Raw genomic sequence first — 27,250 nt, forward strand, 5'->3', positions numbered from 1 at the left:
TTTTGAAGTTAATATTATACTTAACTTTATTTTAAGCTTTGCGGGAATTAATATTTGATCCAATACTGTGGCTTTAATATAAATATTTCAAATTTACAAATTTTGTTTTTTTTTTATCCATTGAGTCCCTATCTTTTGCAATTTTAAACTTTACATATTAGGTGTTTACACATAATCATTTGTTTTCTAGGCAAGAAAGCGCATTAAAACCAGATATTACTAAAAAAAATGGAAAACTACTGGCTAATTACATTTATTGTAAATTGCTATTTCCTCAGCTGCACAATCAGAAAAGAGGTGAACAACTTTGGTAGTATCCGGTATCCCATTTTTCAGTATGTCCTTTGCTGTTTCTATTTGTTTCTTCTCCAGTGCTTTTATATCTTGGAGCATCTTCGAACCTTTCTTCTGGTGAAATAAATTACAAGCAATGACTCTTAATGCTGCACTAGATAGGTAACACATTTTCTTCCTTAATGTTTCTTTATTCAAATCCTCACTTTTTGGAATGTAATAAATAAGCAACAATGGAATTAAGAAGCTAGTTTTATGAAAATCACTGCCACTCTATAACATTAGCACACATCAAAATATTTCACTTTAAAACATTACTTAAATGAGCTTACAATATCAAATGAATGATGTTTAATTCAGCTCAAACCATTTTAAATCTAATGTACAAAACAGGGACATCAGGAACTACTGAGACTTGCACAGACAGACAAGCTAAAGGGCTTAATTCCACGTATCTATAGATTTTTATTACATATTTACAGACATAGCATAATTTTATTAACTGCATATTGGCAAGTACCTGATTTATCTCCATGAATGCAGCTGCTACTTCATGCTTTTTGTAGAGTGCATGCTTTCTGTCGGGTTTAGTCTGGAACCGTGGCTTCTTCTTTACTGGATCATCAGGACCAAATGAAGGTGAACTTGTTTGTAGAAACTGCCTCATGTTTTGTACAAAGATAAAAGGCTTGAAAACAGACCTGGGAAAAGACAAACCAAAATGTTCTGTAAACCCTAATTATGCAGGTATACCTTTATTAGCAATTCGCCATTGTGAAAAGGGCATTGCCTAATGGAACTAAAGGATGACTATTATTATAAACAAAACTGAAAAAAATATTCTTTTAGGATTTGCTTAATCAAATTTGAGTTTTCACCACAAATCTAGGGGCATTCAGAAATATGATGCCACAGCAGTGACATCTGGTGGTTATGAAGAAAATATTATCTCTGGTCGTGAGCAAACATTCCCATCACAATCATTCATAGAAATGAAGAAACAAGCAGAGCTCACCATCATGTATGTAATTAATCTAAAATCTTTGGATCTTGAGTGGAGATTACAATAATTGAGCAACTACAAAATGTAATACATAATCAGTCATTTTTTCCACACTATGAATTTCACTGAGAGTTGTTTGATTGAAATGGAATTATAGAATGGTCACAACACAGGAGGCCATTCAGCCTGTTGTCTCCTTTTTGGCTCCCTACCAGAGTGACTGCCCTTGATATCAAGGCAGCATTTGACCGAATGTGGCACCAAGAAGCCCTAGCAAAACTGGAGTCAATGGGAATCGGGGGGAAAATTCTCCACTGGTTGGAGTCATACCTAGCACAAAGGAAGATGGAGAGGTTGTTGGAGACCAATCATCTCAGTTCCAGGACATCACTGCAGGAGTTCCTCAGGGTGGTGTCCTAGGCCCAACCATCTTCAGCTGCTTCATCAATGACCTTCTTTCCACCATAAGGTCAGAAGTTGGCTGTTCGCTGCTAACTGCACAATGTTCAGTACCATTCGCGACTCCTCAGGTAGTGAAGGAGTCCATGTCCAAATGCAGCAAGACCTAGACAATATCCAGGCTTGGGCTGACAAGTAGTGAGTAACATTCACGCCACACAAGTGCCAGGCAATTACCACAATTACCATCTCCAACAAGAGAGAATCTAACCATTGCCTCTTGACATTCAATGGCATTACCATCGCTGAATCCCCCACTATCAACATCTGAGGGGTTACCATTGACCAGAAACTGAACTGGACTAGCCATATAAATACAATGGCTGCAACAGCAGGTCAGCGGCTACGAATCCTGCCGCAAGTAATTAATCTCCTGACTCCCCAAAGCCGATCCACCATCTACAAGGCACAACTCAGAAATGTGATGGGATACTCTCTGCTTGCCTAGATGAGTGCAGCACCAACAACACTCAAGAAGCTTGACACTATCCAGGACAAAGCCGCCTGCATGATTGGCACCCCTTCCACAAACATTTATTCCCTCCACCACTGAACAACAGTGGCAGCAGTGTGTACCATCTACAAGATGCATTGCAGAAACTCACCAAGGCTCCTTAGACAGTACCTTCCAAACCGACGACCATGACCATCTAGAAGGACAAGGGCAGTAGATAGATGGGAACACCATTTCCTGGAAGTTCCCCTCCAAACCACTCACCATCCTGACTTGGAAACGTATTGTCGTTCCTTCACTGTCGCTGGGTCAAAATCCTGGAACTCCCTCCCTAACAGCACGGTGGGTGTACCTACACCCCAAGGACTGCATTGTTTCAGGGAGGCAGTTCACCACCACCTTCTCAAGGGAAATCAGGGATGGGCAATAAATGCTGGCCTAGCCAGCAATGCCCACATCCCATAAATGAATAAAAAAAACCCAGTCCCATGCCTCAGCCTTTTCTCCATAGCCCTGCAATTTTTTTCTCTTTGGTTAATTATCCAATTCTCTTTTGAAAGCCATGATTGAACCTGCCTCCACTACAGACTCAGGCAGTGCATTCCAGATCCTAACCATTTGCTGTGTAAAAGTCTTTCCTCATATCACCATTGCTTTTTTTTGCCAATCACCTTAAATCGGTGCCCTCTAGTTCTCGAACTTTCAACCAACGGGAACAGTTTCTTTCTATCTACTCTGTACAGACCCCTCATGATTTTGAGAACTTCTGTCAAATCACCTCCCAACCTACTCTTCTCCAAGGGGAACAGCATGAGCTTCTCCAATCTATCCACGTAACTGGAGTTCCTCATCCCTGGAACAACTCACATGAATCTTTTCTGCACCCTCTCTAATGCCTTCAAATTCTTTCTGAAGTGTGGTGCCCAGAACTAGACAATGCTCCAGTTGAGGCCAAACTAGTGTTTTATACAGGTTTATCATAACTTACTTGCTTTTGTACTCTATGGCCCTATTTATAAAGCCCAGGAGTATGTTTTATGTATTGCTTTCTCAACCTGTCCTGCCACCTTCAATAATTTGTACACACACCCATCCTGCACCCCCTTTAAAATTGTACCCTTTATTTTACATTGCCTCTCGGTTTTTCTACCAAAATGAATCACTTCACACTACTCTGCACTCAATTTCTCTGCCATTTGTCTGCTCATTCCACCTGTCTATATCCTCCTGAAGTTTATCACTATCCTCCTCATGGTTCACAAAATCTCAAAATTTTGTGTCATCTACAAATTTTGAAATTGTGCACTGTACACCCATGTCTAGATCATTAATGGGCCTGAACTTCCATGGAGTGGCAATCAGAGTCGGATTGCCACTCCACTCCTACTTTCTTACCTGTAAACATCCTCAATCCTGTATCGCCCAACCTTCCGACTCAGGTCGGGTGAGAAACGTGCAATGCAGCGCGCTCCTGAGCCCTTTAGTCGAGCGCTGCACAATCGGGTGAAAAGAAGCCATGTTCCCCTCTTTTATGACACTGGCTGCTGTAAATCAGGTAAGCTTAAAAGTCAAGCCACGGAGAAGGTAGGTCTGTCGAGTAAGTGGTTAGAATACTGGGGGTTGGACAGTTGAGGGGGTTGTTAGACAGGTGGTGGGGGTGGGGTGGGGGGGGGGGAGGAGGGGAGAGAGTCCCCTGGGGTTTGGGGAGTCCCGTTGGGTGGAGGGGGGGGAAATGTAGTCCCATGGATGGGGGTCAGTGTGGATCTGCACAATAGTTACCCAGAAGCTAGTAGTGGTTTTAATTCTTCTAATGTTTTCTGGGTAATTTTGATGTAACACAGGTGGAACCGTCTGAAGTTTGCGATTTAAATATTTAAATTGCCTTTTCGGACGGTTCCAGTGCAGGGCACTTGCTCAGTGGAAGCACTTCCTGGGCAATTGCCATGCAATCATTACCTGGGAACTCCAGAGGTGGGTTCTCCAGCGCATCTTTGGGGTACCCCCCAGTTATACTGCCCTGGAGCTCGAAAGTTATGGCGAGGCTCTAACTTTGTTGGCAAGCTTGTCACGTAGCACTTCAAAGCCTACTTACATCACATCAACCGCATTACCTTCATCAGACCTGTTACCTCATCAAAAACTCAAGCAAGTTAGTTAAACACAATTTGCCCTTAACAAATCCGAGCTAGTTTTCCAAATTAATCTACATTTTGCACTGACCATTAATTTTGTCCTCTATTATGGTTTCTAAAAGCTTTCCTACCACTGATCTGCCTGATCTATAGTTACCAGATTTATCCTTACACCCTTTCTTGAACAAGGGTGTAACATGTTTGCAATTCTCCAGGCCCTCTGGCACTCCTGTATCTAAGGAAGATTGGCAGATTATGGCCAGACCTTTGCAATTTTTACCCTTACTTCCCTCAGTATCCTTAGATGCATCTCATTCGGTCCCAGTGAATTATGAATTAATTTAGCCAGCCTATCTAATACTTCTTCTTTATCAATTTTTAGCCTATCCAGTATCTCAACTACTTCCTCCCTCACTATAACTTGGGCAGAATCTTCTTTTATAAAGACAAGTGCTCATTTAGTACCTCACCCTGTTCAATGATTTTTGAGCATTTTACTTTAATCTCGTTTATTTACATTATTTTACTCTCTCATTTCTTCCCCACCCCTTTCCATGGTAGAAAGTATAAATAATTGTCTGCCTCCTGGCCCTCCCTCTATGCTAGTCTGCAATTTCAACAGCATAGGAATTGAAGTAGGCCACTTAACCCCTTGAACATGTTCTGCCATTCAATGAGATTATGTATGATCTGTGACCTAACTCCTTTCCCCATATCCCTTAATCCTTATGATTAACAGAAATTTATTAATCTCAGATTTTAAATTAACAATAGACCTCGAATCAATTGCCATTTGTATAGCTGTAGCATGACTACTAATTCTTTGAATTCTAGTCCTCTAGGTATAAAGGCTAGCATTTAATTAGATTTTTAAAAAATTATTTTTGGTACCTTGTCCATAATATTTTAATGATTTATTTACGTGAACTCCTAAGTCTCTTTGGGCTTTCACTGTCCTTAGCTTTTCACCATTTAGAAAGTACGTTGATTTATTCTTTTTTGGTACAAAGTGGATGGCCTCACACTTGCCTATATTGAAATCGGTTTTCCATAGTTTTTTTTCCCCCATTCACTTAATCTATTAATATCTCTTTGTAATTTTATGATTCCATCTATACTGCTTCCAATTTCACCTATTCATGACTCATCGGCAAACCTGGATATGCGGCTCTCTATCCTGTTATCTAAGTCGTTAATAAATACAGTGAATAGTGGCAACCCCAACACAGATCCCTGTGGGACACAACTAATCACATCCTACTATTCACCGTACCTGCCAGTTATCCCTACTCTCAATCACCTATTGCTTAGCCAATTTCCTAACCAGGTCAATAATTTGCACTCAATTCCATAAGCTTCAACTTTAGCAAACAGTCTCTTATCAAGAACTTTATCAAATGCCTTCTGGAATACTCCATACATAACATTTACAGACATTCCCCTGCCCTCTTCTTTGGTCATCTCTTCAAAAATTCCAATCAGGTTCATCAAGTATGACCTATCCTTTACAAATCCATGTTGGCTCACTGATCAATTGAAATTTTTCAGGATGTTTAGTCACTCTATCCTTAATTATAAACTCTTAATAAGATCCTGACACCATATATTTGATATATATAAATATCTATAGTTCCCTGGTTCCCCTCTCCAATTTTCCAATCTAAAGGAATCTGAATTAAGAGAGCTTTGGGAGATCAAATTCAGGCATCTGCAATATTTTCACCTACTTCCCTTAAAACCCTGAGTTGAAAACCATCTGATCCTGGGGATTGATCAACCTTTGATGCTATTACTTTCTTCATTACTGTTAATTTGCTTATGTTAATTTTGTGGGCCCTGTTCCTGATTCAAATCCTTGGGTGTCTGACATGTTCTCTGCTATAAATACTCACACAATGTACTTATTTAACATGTTTGCAACTCCTTATTTTCATTTATAACATCACCGTTATCAGGGTTTAAGGGCCCACCTTTCTTTTTACCATCATCTTTTTCATAATATTGTAAAAGGTTTTTTAATTTATTTGGATACCCATTGCAAATTTCTTTTCATATTCCTTTTTTTTAGCTCTATCTGTTTAGGCCCCATTTAGTGTTTACTGTATCCCTCATTCTCCAGGAACTTTTTGCATACTTGTATGCTTTTTCTTTTAGTTTCATGATGTTCCTTACTGCTTTTGTCATCCATAGCTGCTTTATTTATCTAGAACTCTTGCCACTTAACAGTAGAAATTGGGTCTGTATACCGTTAAATTCTTTTTGAACACCTCTCATTGATCTTCTGTTCTTTTACTCAATTCTCTCTTCAGGTACCATGCCCTAAGAGGGCGCTGGCGACCATGGACTTCCCATGTTGGTCCATGGTTATGCTTGGCAAGGTACAGCAGTGGTTTGCTGTTGCCTTCTGCAGGTTCTAGCTGACCTGGAGACTCTCCCGTTCTTACCACCTGCCATAGTATATTGGAAGGATTTGCAGGTTGATAATCAGCCTGTTTGGCCATGTTATGAAAGTGCCTTCCATAGCCATCAAGTCCCAGAATGGGACTTGAACGCAGATGCAACTAATGCGCCACAAGACCTCTTCCGTTTTACCCATTAACATATTTATATAGCACCTTTAACAAACTATAATGTCCCAAGGTGCTTTCCTCCCTCTAGAGAAACAGCAGAGGAGGAAAGCAAGGTCTCTTTAGTGTTATGTTGGTTCTGAGATGGTAGACCTTGTGATAGAAGATTTGAGCGATGTCATTCTTTTGTGGTAGACCCAAACCTGGCAGATTCACAGTACTCTGGGATGGGAGAAAGTGAAAGCGAGAGCGAGTCGGGTGGTAATGTCACTGCACTAGTAATCCAGAGCTCCAGGTTAATTCGCTGGGAGAACATGGGCAGAATTTTCTGCCTACCAAGCGGGCAGGCCCAACCCAATATCCGGCGGGCGGGGAGCTGATCCCCACCGGAGAAGTGGGCCCCGCTGCCATTTTACGTGGGCGGGCCTTAATAGCGTGACATCTGCCAGGAAACGCTATGCACTTCCTGTGCGGCGGGGGGATTCCCCAAAAGCAAGAGTGCGCTCTTTCACACATGCGCACGAAAGAGTGCACATCTTCCTGAGGCTAAGTGCTGCCTCAAGGAGATCACTGACAGTTTTAAAAACTTTAAAAAGAGAAAAAATCCTTAACATGTCCCCCTCATGTGACAATGTCACATGAGATGGGACATGTTCATAAATTACACTAAAACTTTATTAAACTTTTTAAATCCCTACATGAAACCTCATCCCGCCGGTGGACGAGATTTCATGTTTTCTCTATTTGCCGCCGGGGCTCCTGGCCTGCCCGCCAACCTTTAGGCTGGACGGACAGGTCCTTTAATTGGTTCAATGATCCTGTCAGTGGCCTAAATCGGCCATTGACAGGTCGACGGGCTCGCAGTTGATTTTGCTGCAGGCCCGCCTTCCTGAAAATTTAAATGGGGTTCCCCCCGACGTCATCCTGCGTCATTTTACGCATCGGCGAGTGGGCCCCGCCCCCTGCTTGCAGACGGCAAAATTCAGCCCCATGAGTTCAAATTCCACCATGGCAGCTGCTGAAATTTAAATTTAATTAATACAATCTGGAATTGAAAGCTACTCTCAGCAGCTATCTCATGAGATTATCGATTGTTTTAAAAACGCATTTGGTTCTCTAACGTCATTTAGGGAAGAAAAGACAATCCTTACCTGGTCTGGAGTACATGTGATTCCAGACCCACAGGAATGTGCTTGACTCTTAATTGCCCTCAAATGGCCTTGCAAGCTACTCAGTTCAAGGGCAATTAGGGATGGGCAACAAATGCTGACCTTGCCAGTGACACCCAACCCATGAAAGAATTTTTAAAAATGATGATTGGCCAGTTGGCCTGGCTTGTTGTCTGCAGGTCTAGAACCATGTGCTTTTAAACTAAATAGCTTTTAACCAGTAAAAGGCCAGGAGTATCCCCATTCACACTTATCTGTGGGAAAACTCTTTCGAAGTAATACAACGCCCCTGATTATTTCTGTTGTTCCAGATTATTTTTGTGGAATTAGGGACCAAAAGAGGCAGAAGGCATGACTCAGGTACTTTACATCTATCTTCACTGGAGAAGGGAATGTTGGTAATTTAACAGTAAAGGAAAAGACAGGAACAAAATTCAATAGGATAAAAATAGATAGAGGGTTACTTAAAGAGGGTTGGCAGTCCTCAAAAATAGAAAAGTCACCCAGTCCGGTTGGGAGGCATCCCAAGTTACTGAGGGAAGTAAGGGTGGAAATTGCAGCACTCTGGCTACAGTCTTCCAATCCTCCTTGGATATGGGGGTAATACCAGAGGAATGGGGAATTGCCAATGTTACACCCCTGTTTAAAATAAAATGATAAACCTGGCCATTACAGGCAGTCAGTATAATGCTGTAAATGAGGAAACCTTTAGATAAAATAACCTGGGACAAAATTGAATTGGTGTTTGGAAAGTAGGGGCTAATACATTAAAGTCAGCATGGATTTGTTAAAGGCAAATTGTATTTGACTAACTTGATTGAATTCTTTGATGCGGGTATTGCAGTTGATATGCAGGTGGACATCAAAAGGCATTTGACAAAGTACCACATAATGGACTTGTTTTGCAAAATTAAAAGCCATGAGTTTAAAGGGATCAGGATTCCTGCAATGTGACTTCCTCATCCTGTCTGATGGTCAATCAATTTCTCAAGTTCTGCAACTTGTCACAGCAGCAAAACCACCTCCTGAAAACAATGGTCTGAAACTGCCAGACCCTTGGATGCACTACAGTGCTGCAAGCCAATCCACAAGCTCCGAAATCGGGAGCTACAGCTCGATCAACTGGCAGTACTTCTTACACAGATGGTTATCCAAGACAGATGAAGCATCCGGACACCGTTGGCCTGCCATTATAGTTAATCCACTGACCTCTAACTCACTGAAACTGACCACTTAACTAGTGTCTAAGACACTAACCTATAAAATTCTAAGAAACTGACCACGTAAATGCAGATAATAAAACAGTAAAAAAAGTTAAATAAAAACACTGTAATTGAATCCAATCTAAAGTACAATGTGAACTATCAAGTGAATTATCAACAGTTAAAAAACAATTTAATGAATCAAACTAACACTTACCAATCCATTCTTCATAGCAGTGCTATCATGCTTCAATTTCTTTCTCAGTGTTTCACATTCAGCTCATACTCTGACTTACCCGAAGGCTCACTTTATCCTCTCTCAGTGACTCCGTTCCACTAATTTTCCCACTACTTCCTTTCTGACTCACTTTAATTCTTAAAAACTAATTTTTTTTTACTTTGAAACTGTACAGATTTGATTTTTCCAACTCTGCTTTTTTTTTTAAAAAGAGGTTTCAATTTAAAATGATTTTAATTTTGCTTAATCACTATTAGATAACGTGTTAACACTAAAGATCAAATAAAATGATGCACAATGGAGATGTCAGGTGTTCTTTACCTCTCAGGATAAGGAGTTCCTGTAAAGAAATGAATGCAGTGCAGGTTGCTGTCCATGGGTAGAATAGAGGCCATGCTTCCTGTTGTCATAAAACCACCCTCCATATTAATACCGCTCTCTTTGTCCCGTAGAATATCCATCATTGTTTCAATTGCAATATTTCCTATTATAAAACATGAACATAATATACTTGTTTGTAAGTAAAGGTGTAATCATAAAACAACAATGTACTTACATTGTGCCTTTAACATAATAAAACATCCCAAGGCACTTCACAGGTACATTCTAAAGCAAAATTAGACACTGAGTAACAAGGATATTTAGGCAGGAGGCAAAAAGCTTGGTCAAAAAGGTAGGTTTTAAGGAGCATATTAAAGGAAGAAAGAGATGCAGTGAAGTGAAGAGGTGTAGGGAGAAAATTCCAGAACTTAGGGCCTAGGCACCTAAAGGCATGGCCACCAATGGTGAAGCAATGGAGCAATTAGAATCAGGGATCCACAAAAAGCCAGGATCAGATGAACACAGATATCTCAGGGAGTTGTTGGGCTGGAGGAGATTAAAGTGATAGGGAGAGGTAAGGCCTTGGAGGGATTTGAAAACAAGGACGAGTATTTCAAAATCGTGAGTCAATGCGGATCAGCAAGCACAAGAGTAACGGGTGAATGGCACTTGGTGCGAGGAACAACAAGGGCAGCAGAGTTTTGGATGACGTCAAGATTATGAAGGATTGAATGTGGGAGGCCAGCAAGGCGAGCATTGGAATAGTTAAGTCTAGACATAGCAAAGGCATGAGGGTTTCAATAGCAGATGAGCTAAGGCAGGAGCGAATTCGGGAAATCTACAGAACTGGAAATAAGTGACCTTACATGATGATGCGGATGAGGTTAGAAGCTCAACTCACGGTCAAATATGACACCAAGGTTGCAAACAGTCTGGTTCATTCTCAGACTGTTGACAGGGAGAAGAATGGAGTCAGCAGCTAGTGAACAGAGTTTGGAGTAGAGACCAAAAACAATGGCTTCAGTTTTCCATATGAATTAGGAGCAGGAGTAGGCCACTCGGCCCCTCGAGCCTGCTCCACCATTCAATAAGATCATGGCTGATCTGAATGTAACCTCAACCCCACATTCCTGCCTACCCCGATAACCTTTCACCCCCTTGTCAATCAAGACTCTATCTCGCTCTGCTTTAAAAATATTCAAAGACTCTGCTTCTACCGCCTTTTGAGGAAGAGAGTTTCAAAGACTCACAACCCTCTGAGAAAAAATTTCCCAACATTTCATTGGAGGAAATTTCTGCTCATCCAGTATTGGGTGTCAGATAAGGAGTCTTATAATTTAGAAACAATGGAGGAGTCAAGAGAGTTGTTAATGGATGTCACAGGCATACATGTGAAAACTAATGCTGCATTTTTGGATGATGTTGCCGAGGAGGAACACGTAAACGAGAGGTAGAAGGGGGGCCATGGATAGATCCTTAATAAAAGCTAAGGACAGAAGCCAGAGAATTTAACTATTTGGCAAACACTTCTTTATAAGATCATGGAAAAGTGAACAGCCATTTTCTATTTATCACCTTTCAGGAAAGCATCAATTCCTCCATTCCTTGTTCCATTTTGTAAAAATAACTTAATAGCATTAGAATAAGTTAACAAGTTGGTCACTAATTGTTGCATTAAATCATGCAATGTGGAACAGCTTTAAAAAAAGAACAAACTTGCATTTATATAGTGCCTTTTACAGCCCCAGAGTGTTCCGAAATGCTTTACAGCCAATTAAGTACTTTTGCAGTGTAGTCATTTGGTAATGTAAGGAAACACAGACACCAAATTGCGCATAGAAAATTGAACAAGGTCTCACAAACAGCAATGACAGAATTACCAAATAATTTGTCTTAATAATGTTGGTTGAGGGATAAATATTTGCCATGACACCAGGGAGAACTATTCTACTCTTATTAAAAATAATGTCATGGGATCTTTTGCATCCACCTGTGAAGACAGACAGGGCCTTGGTTTAACATCTCATCTGAAAGGCAGCACCTCTGGCAGTGCAGCACCCCACTGAAGCGCCAACCTACATGTTGTCAAGTCTCTGGAATGAGACTTAAACCCACAACTTTAGGACTGAAAGGCAAGAGAGCTACCATTAAGCATGGCTGACATCTTAAAAAATATATTTTTTGGTCATATAAAACTTAGAAAATTGTTCTGTTACACCAACTACCTTAGTTGAAGTTGATTATTGCTCAACAATCATGACATATTTTATACTTAGTGTTATATTCTCATGTAATACAGCGACCTCAGAATCAGAACAGATGAAAAAAAGGACAGGGAAAGACCAGCAGGTCCATCAAGCCTGTCTTGTTTCTGCAAGGTGTGACTCATACACACCATCAATACACAAAACAGTGAGAGTCGCTTAATACATTTGGTGCAACCCCTTTCCATGTACTATTCCAAGAATGAGAAATACGCAAATGCTAGCCCACTCCAGAGGGGATCTAATTCAACTTAAAAGCACAATCCCTTTGTACCCCATCCAATCACCTAGTTGGGGAGTTCACGCCCTTCACACCTTTCTGCTGCTTACCTAACTCTGTGTCCGTGACCAATTTTTCAAAGCCTCTCCTGCAGCCCCATGGAGATCAAAAAGGATTTCCAAATTGAAAGAGTGAAGTGTCCTTCTGAATAACCAGACATTGTCCATTGTTTGGATCAGAATTTCCACTCTCAAGCTGCCATTAGTATTCCTCCGATTATTACCAATCAGCACGGGGATGTTTTGCCAAATTAATCCCTCTTAAGCAAATTTCTGTTTAAAAAGAGTCTTAATATAGCTTGTGGCCAGGTCCTTCCTGTGAACAAAATGGCCAGACTGTGACACTTAGTTATATGAAATTTATACAATACACCTGCTGAAAAGGTATACCCAATATGTAAAAGCAATATTAAAATAAACTCTTCTCTAAAATACAAAAAATAAGTTGTGTCTTTGTCAAATCTTTATTTGTTATTAAGTAAAAAGAAAGTTTAATAATGAAGTTACCTAGAAACATTTTTGCCTGACAACTCAGAAGCTATGCTTTCTTTTATAAGATGAGAGGTGTTTGCTGAGAGAATATATCAATCAACTAATCTGTGAGTGACCTATTTCAAAGTTAATTCTCTTTTTTGTTGATTACCTTTATGCTTATCAAGAAGCTGCAGGCCAGTACAGTATCGGTTACCAGTTTCATTCATTTTAGCACTGTCTTGATAGGAATACACAGCAGTGAAATCAAACTCTACTTTTCCATCCCACCAGCCTCGACTCTTTGCATAACTCCTCATTTCTGGGTGCTCTTTATTAATCTTTGTTGTTATGGAAAGTTGGTTGGAAATATTTCGTACCCCTTCTAAGTATATGAACAAAAATAAAAGTCACAAATCATGCATATTATCCATTTTTTTTACTGTTAATAATTAATGTTATCATTTTATAATGTACAAACAGCCCACAATGAAGGAATATCATCGTTAACATTACTTTCCAATGAATATTTTATAATTATGACTGCAGACTTTGTAATCAATAAATTACTATTACGACATCATAATAAAACCACCAACATCAGCAAATTTAGAGGTTTTTTTTGTAGTTTGGGATTTCCTGCTTTCCTTCCATTGATTTATGGGCAGCGGCAGAAAGCTGGAGAGGGATGTTCACCGCCACGTCCCCAGTCAATTGGATTTCCCATTGACATCCTTCTATACACTCACCACTATATGATCTGAACTATTTTAATAACATTAAAGGTGCAAATTACACCAGATTAACATAGACACCTGCTAATTATTACTAACAACAGATGGTTGGGGGAGAGACTTAATGTTTAATAATCCAGAAACTCTGAAATTGATTGCAGGCCAATTGATTACACGGGCATTTGGGGAAGGAGCTTTTAACTGAGTGTGATTTTGGGCAGGAGGGAAACAGGACGAGTATCAAACCCACTTGATGCCATCAGTTTGTTGACAAGGAGGAGGAGATACTACTACTGAAACTCCTATTCTAGCTGCTAGATCTTTATTGACAAGACCTTCTCCCAAGTACCCATCCATCCATCCGTCACTGGAACAGTACTCTGCACATCATCACACTGTGACCAAATACACTTCAATTGCATCTTGCTCCCACAACCAAATTGCCAAAAATTTCATTCTTATGTTCTGCTGATCTAACACCATAGCAAGAACTCAGCTGAACTTCCAACCTTAAAAGTGATGCCGGTATGCACCTAGTATTTTTACTCCTCCGCCCCCACCCCAATTTAGGCAAGAGGCTATACAGTAGCAACAAGCCACAGGGTGAAAATACAGCTGACAGCAAGATAGCAAGAATCCACAGGATGCTGTTTTGACTGATGTTGATGGTACTATAGATAGGTAGTGAGAAACCATGGAATGAGAACAGGATAACTGCAAAGAAATAGTGAGCTAAATGCAATCAGAAGGCAGCCCAGGGCCAATGGCATAAAATCATGGGTACAAGGTTCCTAAAAAAGCAGCCAATATATTGAACTTCACATACTGATTCAAAACACCTATGAAGGCAGCTGGAAGCACCAAGAGTAAATTCTGTTCTGCTGCTAATTACATTTTCAGTTTGTTGGAAATTTATTTTTTCAAATATCGTAGACCCTATCACAGACCTTTCTTTTTGTTCTTCCTTCCCCCTCCCCCTTCCACTGGCTCAAACTTATTACATTTCTACCTTTCTTTCATTCTGATGAAAAGTTATTGACCTGAAGTTTCCCGCTCATCAGATGCTGCAAGACCTGCTGAGTATTTGCAGCATTTCTGCTTTTATTTCAGACTTCAACATCCACAGTATTTTGCTTTTGTATTTTTTTTTAAACTGAGAGATGAATATTACCTATTTAATGGTTCTTAGCTAAATATTTCTTCTGTTTTCCCTTAAAATAACATTTAAAAGACTATTTTATTCTGAAAGTTCTGATGGACATCATTAAAGTCATCTTTAAAGCAAGTGACCATAAAGACTATGAAGTTGTATCAGAACCTCCTAATTCAGGAACTGTAGTTGCAGTTTCATTTTAAAAAGTAAATGCTTACTGCTATTATCAGATTGATAATATATCTATAGTTACCTTCAACTTTTTCTGCAGCCCAGTATTTACCAACAGTCTCTAAAATCCAGGCTTCCTTCTTGTCAGCAACCAGAAAGCTGTTGTGATATGTAAATACAACTTCATCTTCCATACAATTTCCACCCTGTCCATATTTCTCTAGCAGACCTGCAAGGACATCAACTGCCTCCTCAGCTGTTTCAGATCTTTCAAGGCCAAGTCTAGAAAGATGTACATAATTCAAATATAAATAAGTTCCACAAAATAAATTATGCTTGTAAAAATATATCCTAATAATCCTAACAGCCAAGACTCAAATCCATCTATAACACAATAATATGTATAGATATTCTGAAAAAGGCCTTGACATTTTAAACGGGTTAACATAGTGAACAAAGAATTTATGCTAAATTGACAATATTCTGTATTTTATATCATCCTCCTCCTTCAGGGAGCATGCCCTAAGAGGGCAATGGCATCCATAGACTTCCACTGGATTGGTCCATGATTATACTTGGCAAAGTACTGCAGTTGTCTGCCATTGCCTTCTGCAATATGGCTGACCAGGAAACTCTCCTGATCTTACCACTTGCCATCAGGTGTATTGGAAGAATTTACAGGCTGATAATCAACCTGTTTGGCCATGTTATGAGTGCACCTTCAGTGGCCATCAAGTCCTGAAATGGGGCTTGAATCCAGAGCTTCTGGCTTAGAGGTAGGGACATTAGCACTGTGTCATAAGACCTCTGGCATTTTATGTCAAACAATTTTTGAATAATTGGAGAGTTAAAATAGAAGTAACCTTTCCCTACTAAGCTTAAAAATGGAGATAGGAGCCCATATGGCTAACAGATCAGGTTGTTTGTTCGTAAATTAGTTAAGATACAAACTTTTCTAGGTGCTAATCAAATTATATGTGGCCAAATTATATGTGGACAAAGTGTTTCACATTAGCAGAGAATGCAAATATGTCCTTCCACTGTGCCTTTGAAACTAATGAAATAACAATTCTTTATTCAGGGACCTTTGGCTCTGGAATACACGCTGGAAACTTTCTCAGTATCTTTGGTTCAGTTTAGTATATATTTGAAGTTGAACTCCTGGAGATTGACATAGCAATATTGTCACTCACAAATGGCAATGAAACCATAATGAAACAATAACTTGCATTTATATATATGATTTTAATGTAATAAAACATCCCAGCTACCCAAGGTACTTGGAGTGTAATCAACACCCAGCCATATAAAAAATATTAAGACAGGGGAAGTAGATTCTAAGGAGCACCTTAAAGGAGAGCGAGCTAGAAAGACAGAGAGACTTAGCGAGGAAATTCAAGAGCTTAGGACCTAGACATCTGATGGCACTCCATCAATGTTGGGCAATTAAAATCAGGGATGTGCAAGAAGCCAACACTGGAGGAGCTGAGAGGGTTAAGGGGCTGGATGGGACTACAGAGATAGGAAGGAGTGACAGCATGGTGGAAGTTGAAGACAACGATTAGAATTCAAAAATAGAGGTGTTGAGGGACTGGAAGGCAATGCAGATCAGCCAGCACAAAGGTGATGAGCGAGTGGCACTCGGTGCAGGTTAGGTTATGGGCAGCAGAGTTTTGAATGAGCTGAAGTTTATGGAGGGTGCAAGGTGGGAGGCCAGCCAAAAAAGCATTTGAATAATCACGTCTAAAGACAACAAAGGCATAGATGAGGGTTTTAACAACCAATAAGCCGAGGCAGAGCCAGAGATAGACATTATTACAGAAGTCAAAGTAGGCGATCTTGGTGTTGGCGAGGATATGGAATTGGAAGCTCAGTTCAGGGTCAAATAGGATGCCAAAGTTGCGAATAATCTGGTTCTGCTCTGGCCATGGCCAGCAATGGAGTCAGTGCCTAGGGAACAGTTTGTGGGGGCACCAAAGACAATGACATTAGATGCATCTCAGAAAATTAGTCCATCCAAAGTCTTACAGATTACTGGAAAATGTAAAAAAAAAATTCTAAAAAGGACACAGTCCATGGATGAATGAAATTATTATACCAGACTCACGCTGAAATTTACTGATTCTGTGTATGATTTGCAAATATATCCATTTTAATAGTTGGAACCAGCAAAACAGAATGATCTGAAAGTATGGTATTTCCTGCTTTTCACAAATGATACGAGAACATGTTACCTGAAATACTCATCTCTGGTGCATTATACTATACTTATTAGTCCCAAGGCATAATAACCTACTAATGGCACATATGATGCAGGTTTCGGTTTATTGGGAGAGTTGGACAACTTATGGAAGCTACCTCTTTGCCTTGAGCATAATGAGTGAGAGAGGTAGGAATACTGAACTCATGTTGTCCGAAGTAGAAATATATTCACAAGTTACCATGGCCAAATCTCTAAACTCTAAATCTCAAATCAATGGGCTGAATGGCCTACTTCTGCTCCTACACCTTATGGTCTAAACACACAAGTTTCTGACATAAGAATATAAAGCCAATGACTTTGCATGGATCACAGATGAAACTGATGATATTTGCTCTATCCAGCATGACCTATTCTGCCCTCGATGGTAAAAGTGCATCTAAATCAGCTCGATTTTCGATACTTGATTCTATTTAAAATATTTCAGGTTTCCTTAATGTACGTTGCTCTGAACAATTTTTCTCATCCCTCTAACTAGTCAGTCCCTCCCCCCATCACAAGAAGACCCTGAGCTACCATCAAAAGAGCTTATAGGTTGGAAACATGGATTTTCACACTCTCAGGGTTACAGTTACTTAGGATCATGAGCAGGGAGGAGGAAGGAAACATTGGGCTTGTGGCTCAACATCAGGGACTCTAAGGTGGGTGGTGCTGTGGAGAATAGTGCCAAAAAGCCACCCAGCTTGGGGATACAAGGTCTGCAGTAAGCAACATCACTTTCACACTGGGCACACAAACCTTGGAAATCTCAGAGGAAGCATAATCAATGAATAACTTAAACCATGTTGGAAGATAGAAGAAAAGCATAATAGGCAGCAACAACAGAGGATTAATTTCCTGCAATAATTTCGTCACCCTTTCTTAAAAAAAAGTCAACTTGTAGTAAAGTAAAATAAGCCAAACCTGACTAAATCCATGCCCAGAAGGGCTTCTTTATCATTGGGCTTTTCTTTTCCCCAAACTGCTTCATTGCCAATACACACTCCATGTTCATTAGCTCCCATTTCAGCACCCCATAACCAAGATGGACGGCTAAGAACAACAGCATGTGTCTTTTCAACTTGATCAATCTTTATATACGTGCACTGGAATGTAAATGACAAAATAATCTTAATCCATCATAGTCCTCACAGCATGACTGAATGATTTAGACCGCATGACTGATTGATGATTTTTTTTATTTGAATGGCTTTGTTTTAATATTTATTAAAATGCTTCTATAAATCGAGTAAGAAGAGTTTAATTCTTGTGAGAGCTTTATACTAGGGAGAGTCCTATCTACTGTTTAAAGTTAGGCACCAAAAATGACAGCGTAGATGAACCTTTATGACGTTTGTGTAATGCGATATCAGGCCATCATGGATGGATCCCAAGTGGATCCAAACACATGTGCACCAAATATTGAACAACTAGTCTCCACACATTAGAGAAAATAAAAAGGTTTCGAGTTACTCTCCAGAATCTGGTCACTCAAGAGGAAACGTCAGTCTGTTCAAGACATTGGGATAACGTGGAAAGGGAGAAATGGGTGATTATCCATAAGCAAAGAGATACAGGACTCTCAATTTTAGGGAGCTGATGACTGAGAGTAGACAGATGGACAGTATTTGGTTGGATTGGACTTTTCCTGGGTTTTTTTTGTGGACAGGACATACCTGGAAAATTTTCCACATTGTTGCATGGACATCAGTGTTGTAGCTGTACTGGAGCAGCTTGGCTAAGGGCAAGGCTAGTTTTGGGAGCACAAGTCTTCGGTACTACTGCCAGGATGTTGTAAGGCCCATGGCCTTTGCAGTTGCCAGTGCCTTCAACCATTTCTTGATATCATGTGGAGTGAATCAAATTGTCTGAAGACTGGCATCCATGATGGTGGGGACCTCAGAAGGAGACTGAGATGGGTCATCCACTGAGCACTTCTGGCTGAAGATGGTTACAAATACTTCAGCCTTTGTCTTTGGTACCGATGTGCTGGGCTCTACCATAATTGAGGATGGGAGCCTCCACCTCCAGTTAGTAACTGTCCACTACCATTTGTGACTGGACGTGGCAGGACTTCAGAGCTTTGATCTGATATGTTTATCATGGGACAGCTTAGCTCGTGTTCAGCATGCATACAGTCCTGTGATGTAGCTTCCCCAGGTGAGCACTGCATTTTTATGAAACCCTGGTGCTGCTTTCTTACACTCCTCATTAAACATGGTTGGTCCCCTGGCTTGATGGTAATGGCAGAGCGAGGGATATACCAGGCCATGGAGGTTATAGATTGTAGTTGATTACAATTCTGTTGGTGCTGATGCCCTAAAGCGTCTCATGGGTGTCCAGCTTTGAGCTGCTAGATCTTATATGGTACCACATCTGAACAAGTAGTCAAATTCAGCTCTATGATCCTCATAATTACATGCTCTGAACTGGGGGCATTGGCTTGAACTTAGGGGACAGCTTAAAAGGAAATTTGCACAGAAGGTTTAAATTGAACTAAGTTGAAGGTTTACACAGACAGTGATGAACATGTGGAATAGACTGCCAAGGAAGGCAACAGAGGCAGAGTTTGGAAAAACTGAACAGATATTTTAGGAAATAGGTAACTGAAAAGGAAAAAAAAGGTTATGCCAGATATAGTATGTAGTATTTTCTGGTCCTGTATAATCATAGACTTAATGTGAAAATATGTAGCTAAATATAATTTTTTTTATTCATTCATGGGATGTGGGCGTCACTAGCTAGGCCAGCATTTATTGCCCATCCCTAACTGCCCTTGAGAAGGTGGTGGTGAGCTGTCTTCTTCAACCGCTGCAATCCATGTGATGTAGGTATAACAATGCTGTTAGGGAGGGTGTTCCAGGATTTTGTCCCAGCAACAGTGATATATTTCCAAGTCAGGATGGTGGGCGGCTTGGAGAGGAATTCCAGGTGGTGGTGTTCCCATGTACCTGTTGGCCTTGTCCTTCCAGACAGAAGCGGTCATGGGTTTGGAAGGAGGCTTGGTGAGTTCCTGCAGTGCATCTTGTAAATGGTACATATTGCTGCCACTGTGCGTGGGTGGTGGAGGGAGTGAATGTTTGTGGGTGGGGTGCCAATCAAGCAGGCTACTTTGTCCTGGATGGTGTCAAGTTTCTTGAGTGTTGTTGGAGCTGCACTCATCCAGGCCAGTAGAGAGTATTCCATTACACTCCTAACTTGTGCCCTATAGATGGTGGGCAGGCTTTGGGGAGTCCAGAGGTGAGTTACTCACCACAGGGTTCCTAACCTCTGAACTGCTTTTGTAGCCACAGTATTTATATGGTTCGTCCAGTTCCATTTCTGGTCAATGATAACCCCTAGGATATTGATAGTGGGGGATTCAGCAATGATAATACCATTGAATATCAAGGGGCAATGGTTAGATTCTCTCTTGTTGGAGATTGTCATTGCCTGGCATTTGTGTGGCATCAAAGTTATTTGCCATTTGTCAGCCCAAGCCTGGATATTGTCTTGCTGTATTTGGACATGGACTGCTTCACTACCTGAGGAGTCGCGAATGGTGCTAAACATTGTGCAATCATCAGTGAACATCCCCACTTCTGACCTTATGATGGAAGGAAGGTCATTGATGAAGCAACTCAAGATGGTTGGGCCTAGGACAGTACTCTGAGGAACTCCTGCAGTAATGTCCTGGAACTGAGATGATTGACCCCCAATAATCACAACCATCTTCCTTTTGTGCTAGGTATGACTCCAACCAGCGGAGAGTTTGCCCCCTGATTCTCACTGACTCCAGTTTTGCCCCTTGATGCCACAATCGATCAAATGCTGCCTTGATGTCAAGGGCAGTCTCTCTCACCTCACCTCGGGAGTTCAGCTCTTTTGTCCATGTATGAACAAAGGCTGTAATGAGGTCAGGAGCTGAGTGGCCCTTGCGGAACACAAACTGAGCATCAGTGAGCAGGTTATTGCTAAGCAAGTGCCACTTGATAGCACTGTTGATAACCCATTCCATTACCTTACTGATGATCAAGAGTAGACGGATGGAGCAGTAACTGGCCGGGTTGGATTTGTCCTGCTTTTTGCTTATGGGACATACCTATATATGATCAATGTTGTGGTTCTGTTATAGAGGTAACAAGCAGAAAGAACACTCCTGATAAATAAGGACTGGCTGTTGAAAAACCAAAGGTAAAATGACTATTTCTGAACAGAATTCTGTGGCATTCTTCCATAACTATTTAAATTCCTTAAAGTGAATCTACATATATTTGTAACTATTTTAAAATCCGTGTTATTAAGAAAATGCAATTTATAATTTTGTAATCTAACTTTTTTATTCAGGTCATTGTTTAATTTCCAAAATTTATGTTGATATGACTTAATGAATTTCTGATCAAAAGCATAGAAATCTCTCACCTCAACCTCATCTCCTGGTTGATAGTTTGCTGCAGGAAAGAATACAACTTCCTGGACTTCATCAGAAGGCCTGTCTGAGTTCTTTCCAAAAATTATGTAATTATCAGCTGTTGCTGGTGGCAAAGCCACAAACGTGTCACAGGATTTTGGAGGATACCTGTTTCTGAAAGCCATACTAGGGAAATAAAATACAAAAATCTTAAAATAATTGTATACTATTCAGTGCAAAAACACTTTTTTCTAAAGGTTTCACTTCAATAAACTCCTCCCCGCGAAACCAAGTCGCCTGCAGGTTTTAATCTACCTGTGATGAGTGCGTGAGATTCAAATCACTGATATAAATTCCCAAAACAAATTCTGCACTTTTACTGCAGGGAAAAACTTATCAGAAGTTAAGCTTTAAAACTAAATCACCATATGCAAACCCAGGGTGAGTGGAAACACTGGAGAGAGTCTGCAATTTTCGCAGCCCTGATCCAAGTGTCCACAAGTTTCTCCGCATTGAGCACTGCTGCACTCTGTGTGTGTGTGTGCCAGTGGTAATAAGGACTGAATTATAATTTAATACTACGAACACACTTTCAGAGTAGCACTTGGATTTACCTAGGTGGCATTGATTCAATCCCAATGTCACTCTATCCGTTCAGAATCAAAACAGAATCCAGTAGGTAAATTGACATCTAATAATGTACTTACGTCTTTATAGCACCTGGAGACCAGGCTTCTGTTGAACAGGCGGACTGGGCCTTGGATTTTAACGACTGATTTCCAAACTGGTGCTTTCTAATATTCTCAGAGTTGCACTGAAGTGACAGACTTTTAAAAAATATCAATATGATCAAATCTTCTAAAGTATAAATTGTCCAGAAGAGCGAAATTTCGTGGACTGTTTAAAACTGAAAGGAGAGTGACGCTCGGTGTTTACCAGTTTGCCGGCCTGTGTCATGTGGGTTAATCGGAGTCCATCACTTCCGGGAATTTCAATTCTACATTAACAACAATTTGCAGGTTAGGAATTGGCGGAACCATCCGTTTCACCCAATCCGAAACTCATTATCACACAGAGTTTTCCTTCAATCGCACTCACTCGCTGTGGAAACCTGTCCCGAGCTGGAGATCCTTAAATAATAAACACCCCGGGCTGGACACGCCCCGCCAGGCCCGCTCTGATCCGGCGGCTCCGTTTGCAATCCCGTTCCCCGGGAGAGCCCGATTCTCAGGCGCGGCGGTTGTGAAGCGATTCCCGTCGACATGGGGAAATCATTTGCCAACTTCATGTGTAAAAAAGATTTTCATCCGGCCTCCAAATCCAACATCAAAAAGGTGAGCGGCGAGTCGGGGCCTTCGCCACTGGGCTCGGGTCGGGAACGGGGATGACCGGGCCCCCGGGCTCGGGGCGACCGTGAGGGCTCGGGGGTGGGGGTGACCGGGGCTCGGGGGTGGGGGTGACCGGGGCTCGGGGGTGGGGGTGACCGGGCCCCCGTGCTCGGGTCGGGAACGGGGGTGACCGGGCCCCCGGGCTCGGGTCGGGAACGGGGGCGACCGGGCCCCCGGGCTCGGGTCGGGAACGGGGGCGACCGGGCCCCCGGGCTCGGGTCGGGAACGGGGGCGACCGGGCCCCCGGGCTCGGGTCGGGAACGGGGGTGACCGGGCTCGGGTCGGGAACGGGGGTGACCGGGCCCCCGGGCTCGGGTCGGGAACGGGGGTGACCGGGCCCCCGGGCTCGGGGGGGACCGGGTTGATGTTGGCATTGTTGGGGGTAATTGGCTTTCATGGGCACTAACGGGTACATCGTGAATGCGGTTAACAGACCTTCCCTGGTGTTTTTCTCAAACTCCATACTCCTAAATCTCTCAACTTGATGAACACAACGTTTAAACATCAACTAAAGATATCTATCTAGTTGTTATAAAAGTGAACAAGTGTGTCATTCACCAAATCAGTCAATAGTTTTACAAATATAAACACTTGTAACTTGGCTCGTGTGTTTCTTGGACAGTAGGATTGAATTCAGAAACAACAAACAGCCATATAAATACAAAGATAAAAACAAAAAACTGCGGATGCTGGAAATCCAAAACAGAAACAGAAATACCTGGAAAAACTCAGCAGGTCTGGCAGCATCGGCGGAGAAGAGCACAGTTGATGTTTCATATATTTCACCCCTTTCCTATTTTTACTTAGTTCTGTTGAAGGGTCATGAGGACTCGACGTCAACTGTGCTCTTTGCCGATGCTGCCAGACCTGCTGAGTTTTTCCAGGTATTTCTGTCTCTGTTTTTGTTGAGCCATATAAATACTGTGGCTACAAAGAGTAGGTCAGAGGCTAGGAATTTTCAACAAGTAATTCGCCTCCTGACTTCCAAAAGCCTGCCCACCACTTTACAAGGCACAAATCAGAACAGTGTTAGAATATTCTTCTCTGGCATGGATGAGTGCATCTCCCCCAAAGCCATGTGAATCATGAATTCCTTTGTGAATGATATTTTCGAGTGTATCGCAGGTGAGGCTTCCCGCTTAGTCCAATACAACAAGTGCAGCACCATCAGCTCCCGGAAGATCCAGACGGCCGTGCACCTGTTGCTTCCCGGGGAACTGGCCAAGGACACCGTGTCGGAAGGGACAAAGGTGATGACCAAGTACACCAGCTCCAAGTAAAACTCCACAATGGACTGAAAAAACATCCAACAACACTAACGACACTCAGCACTGCTCAGGACAAAGCAGCCTGCTTGATCGGCACCCCACCCACCATCTTAAACATTAATTTCCTCTGCCACCAACGCACAGTGGCAGCAGTGTGTACCATCTACAAGATTCACTGCATAAACTCGCCAAAGCTTCTTTGACAGCACCTTCCACACCTGTGACCTCTACCACCTAGAAGACCAAAGACAACTGATTAATGCGAACACTACTGCTTGCAAGTTCCTCCCCAGGTCACGCTTAGAACTATGGCAGGAATTTTATGCCCCCCTGGGGGTGGCATGGCAAGGGGGGGGTGGGGGAAGAGAGCCATAATATTGAGTGCCATGACATTGGTGCCATGCTTGCTGCCTACCCATCCCCGCCCTTCTCCACTACAATTTTTACCTGGTGGCAGGAGAGTGCTGAGCAGCCCACTCTTCTATGGCCCAATTGAGGCCCTTACGTGGCCATTTAATGGTCACTTAAGGGCCTCTTCCTGCACCCACTGGGACTTTACCTGCTGCAGGGAGGCTGGTCTCAAATGTCCAGCCCGCCAGGTGAAACCTGCCAGGCAAAGGGGGGCCTGACCATTGGAGGCCACCCCCACCCCCACGCAAGTTTTCCCTTCCTCTTGTCCTGACAAGCCCAGTCCACTCAAGCTTCCCGTCGTGGCCTGCCAACCTGCCTGACGAGACACCAGATTTGCCTTTAAGTCTGGCTCCGTTGCTGCACATCCCCTTCTGGCTCCTCATGGCACTGCTGAGGCGAGAGATGTCAGCCAATCAAAGTCTGTTGCTGCCAAACTTTACACAGATTGGCTAGCTAACAGGAAACAGAGGGTAGCCATAAATGGTCTTCTTCTATAATAAAAGCAAAATACTGCGGATGCTGGAAATCTGAAACAAAAACAAAAATTGCTGGAAAAACGCAGCAGGTCTGACAGCATCTGTGGAGAGGAAGACAGAGTTAACGTTTTGAGTCCGTATGTCCCTTCATCAGAACTAAAGAGAAATAGAAATGTGGTGAAATATAAGCTGTTTAAGGGGGGTGGGACAGGTGGAACTGAATAGAGGGCTAGTGATAGATGGAGGCAAAGGAGAGATTGCCGAAGATGTCATAAACAAAAGGACAAACGGGTGTTGACGGTGGTGATATTAGCTAAAGGATGTGCTAATGGTGACATTAAGGGTAGAAAGCAAGATGAGCAAGTGACAGATGGTCCTAGTGGGGGTGGGATGAAGGAAAGAGATCGAAATAGGCAGAAAGGTGGAAATAATGGATAGAAATACATTTTAAAAATAATAATAGATATAGGTGGGAAAAGAAAAAAATATATATATATAAAATATATAATAATTATTGGAAAAAAGGGGGTGAGGATGGAGGAGAGAGTTCATGATCTGAAGTTGTTGAACTCAATGTTAAGCCCGGAAGGCTGTAAAGTGCCTAATCTGAAGATGATGTGCTGTTCCTCCAGTTTGCGTTGAGCTTCACTGGAACATTGCAGCAGGCCAAGGACTGACATGTGGGCATGAGAGCAGGGTGGTGTGTTGAAATGGCAAGCGACAGGGAGGTCTGGGTCATGCTTGCAGACAGACCGAAGGTGTTCTGCAAAGCGGTCACCCAGTCTGCGTTTGGTCTCTCCAATGTAGAGGAGACCACATTGGGAGCAGCGAATGCTGCAGACTAAATTGAGGGAATGGTCTTTTTCTGTTAGGCAGGATGTAATGAGTGGTGTGCCACAGGGATCAGTGCTGGGACCTCAACTTTTTATAATTGATATAAATGACTTGGATGAAGGGACAGATGGTATGATTGCTAAATTTGCTGATGACACAAAGATAGGTAGGAAAGTAAGTTGTGAAGAGGACAGAAGGAGGCTACAAAGTGGCATAAGTTAAGTGAGTGGGCAAAGACCTGGCAAATGCAGTATAATATAGGAAAATGAGAAATTGTCCATTTTGGCAGGAAGAATAAAAAAGAAGCATATTATCTAAATGGTGAAAGATTGCAGAGCTCTGAGGTTCAGAGGGAACTAGGTGTCCTAGTGCATGAATCACAAAAAGGCTCGTATGCAAGTACAGCAAGTAATTAAGAAAATAAATAGAATGTTATCATTTATTGCAAATGGAATTGAATACAAAAGTAGGGAGTTTATGTTTCAGTTGTACAGGGCACTGGTGAGACCACATCTGGAGTACTGTGTACAGTGTTGGTCGTCTTATTTAGGGAAAGATGTAAATGCATTAGAAGCAGTTCAGAGAAGGTTTACTAGCTAATACCAGGAATGGGCGGGTTGTCTTATGAGGAAAGGCTGGATAGGTTAGGCTTGTATCCACTAAAGTTTAGTAGAGTGAGAGGCGGCTTGATTGAAACATACAAGATCCTGAGGGGTCTTGACAGGGTGGATGTGGAGAGGATGTTTCCTCTTGTGGGAGAATCTAGAACTAGGGGTCACTGTGTAAAAATAAAGGCCGCTCATTTAAGCCAGAGACGAGGAGAATATTTTTTCTGAGGGTTGTGAATTCGAATTCTCTTCCTCAAAAGGCAGTGGAAGGAGGGTGTTTGAATATTTTTAAAGCAGAGCTAGATGATTCTTGAGTAATAAGGGGGTGAAAGGTTATTGGGGGTAGGCGGGAGGTTACAATCAGATCAGCCATGATCTTTTTGAATGGCGGAGCAGTCTTGAAGGGCTGAGTGGCCTACTGCTCCACTCAACCTCAGCATAAAGTTCAACTCTATATCACCATTCCTTTACTGTTTCTGGGTCAAAATCCTGGAACATTCTCCCTAGCTGCAGTGCTTCGAGAAGGCGGCTCACTACCAACTAACTTCTCAAGGGCAGCTGTGGATGAACAATAAAGCATCCCATGAAAGAATTTTAAAAACAACTTATTGTTCTGTGATGATAGCTTTTGCTTTGAAGTTGAAGCAATCTCTATGATCCAGGGATTTGTTTTAAGTTAAGAGTCTTTTTTCTTTTCACTGAAGTTCTATACAAAAGGAAACAAG

The 27,250-nt window shown here is 41.8% G+C and overlaps 2 protein-coding genes across 2 annotated transcripts in view; one reads left to right on the forward strand and one right to left on the reverse strand.

Annotated features, from left to right (window-relative positions):
• Positions 1-237: 237 nt before the first annotated feature.
• On the reverse strand, positions 238-22,373 carry scrn3 (secernin 3). The gene is made up of 8 exons (XM_078552074.1): positions 22,248-22,373; positions 21,552-21,726; positions 18,075-18,256; positions 14,994-15,193; positions 13,026-13,238; positions 9,840-10,002; positions 815-995; positions 238-408 (listed from the first exon to the last, which is right to left on the reverse strand). Exons 2-8 carry the CDS (start codon positions 21,723-21,725, stop codon positions 244-246), a joined length of 1,278 nt encoding a protein of 425 aa, XP_078408200.1. The 5' UTR covers position 21,726; positions 22,248-22,373; the 3' UTR covers positions 238-243.
• Positions 22,374-22,705: 332 nt separating this feature from the next.
• The window catches only part of cirsr (corepressor of RBPJ and splicing regulator), a 60,337-nt gene continuing 55,792 nt past the window's right edge, over positions 22,706-27,250 (forward strand). Inside the window, exon 1 of the mRNA XM_078552073.1 lies at positions 22,706-22,874. Coding sequence (XP_078408199.1) covers positions 22,803-22,874 — 72 coding nt within the window. The 5' untranslated portion in view covers positions 22,706-22,802. The remainder of the gene's footprint in view (positions 22,875-27,250) is intronic.

Source organism: Cetorhinus maximus, chromosome 11, assembly GCF_964194155.1.
Source record: "Cetorhinus maximus chromosome 11, sCetMax3.hap1.1, whole genome shotgun sequence".
NCBI classification, from domain to species: Eukaryota; Metazoa; Chordata; class Chondrichthyes; order Lamniformes; family Cetorhinidae; genus Cetorhinus; species Cetorhinus maximus.

What these genes read in the sequence shown, in the direction of transcription:
- scrn3 (XM_078552074.1), bottom strand. Translation starts at nt 21,725, where the DNA reads ATGGCTTTCAGAAACAGGTATCCTCCAAAATCCTGTGACACGTTTGTG. An exon ending in CTGGGCATGGATTTAGTCAG is followed by an intron (nt 15,194 to 18,074) that starts GTTTGGCTTATT and finishes ACATCTTTCTAG; the next exon opens with ACTTGGCCTTGAAAGATCTG. An exon ending in GCTTCTTGATAAGCATAAAG is followed by an intron (nt 10,003 to 13,025) that starts GTAATCAACAAA and finishes GTTTTATAATAG; the next exon opens with GAAATATTGCAATTGAAACA.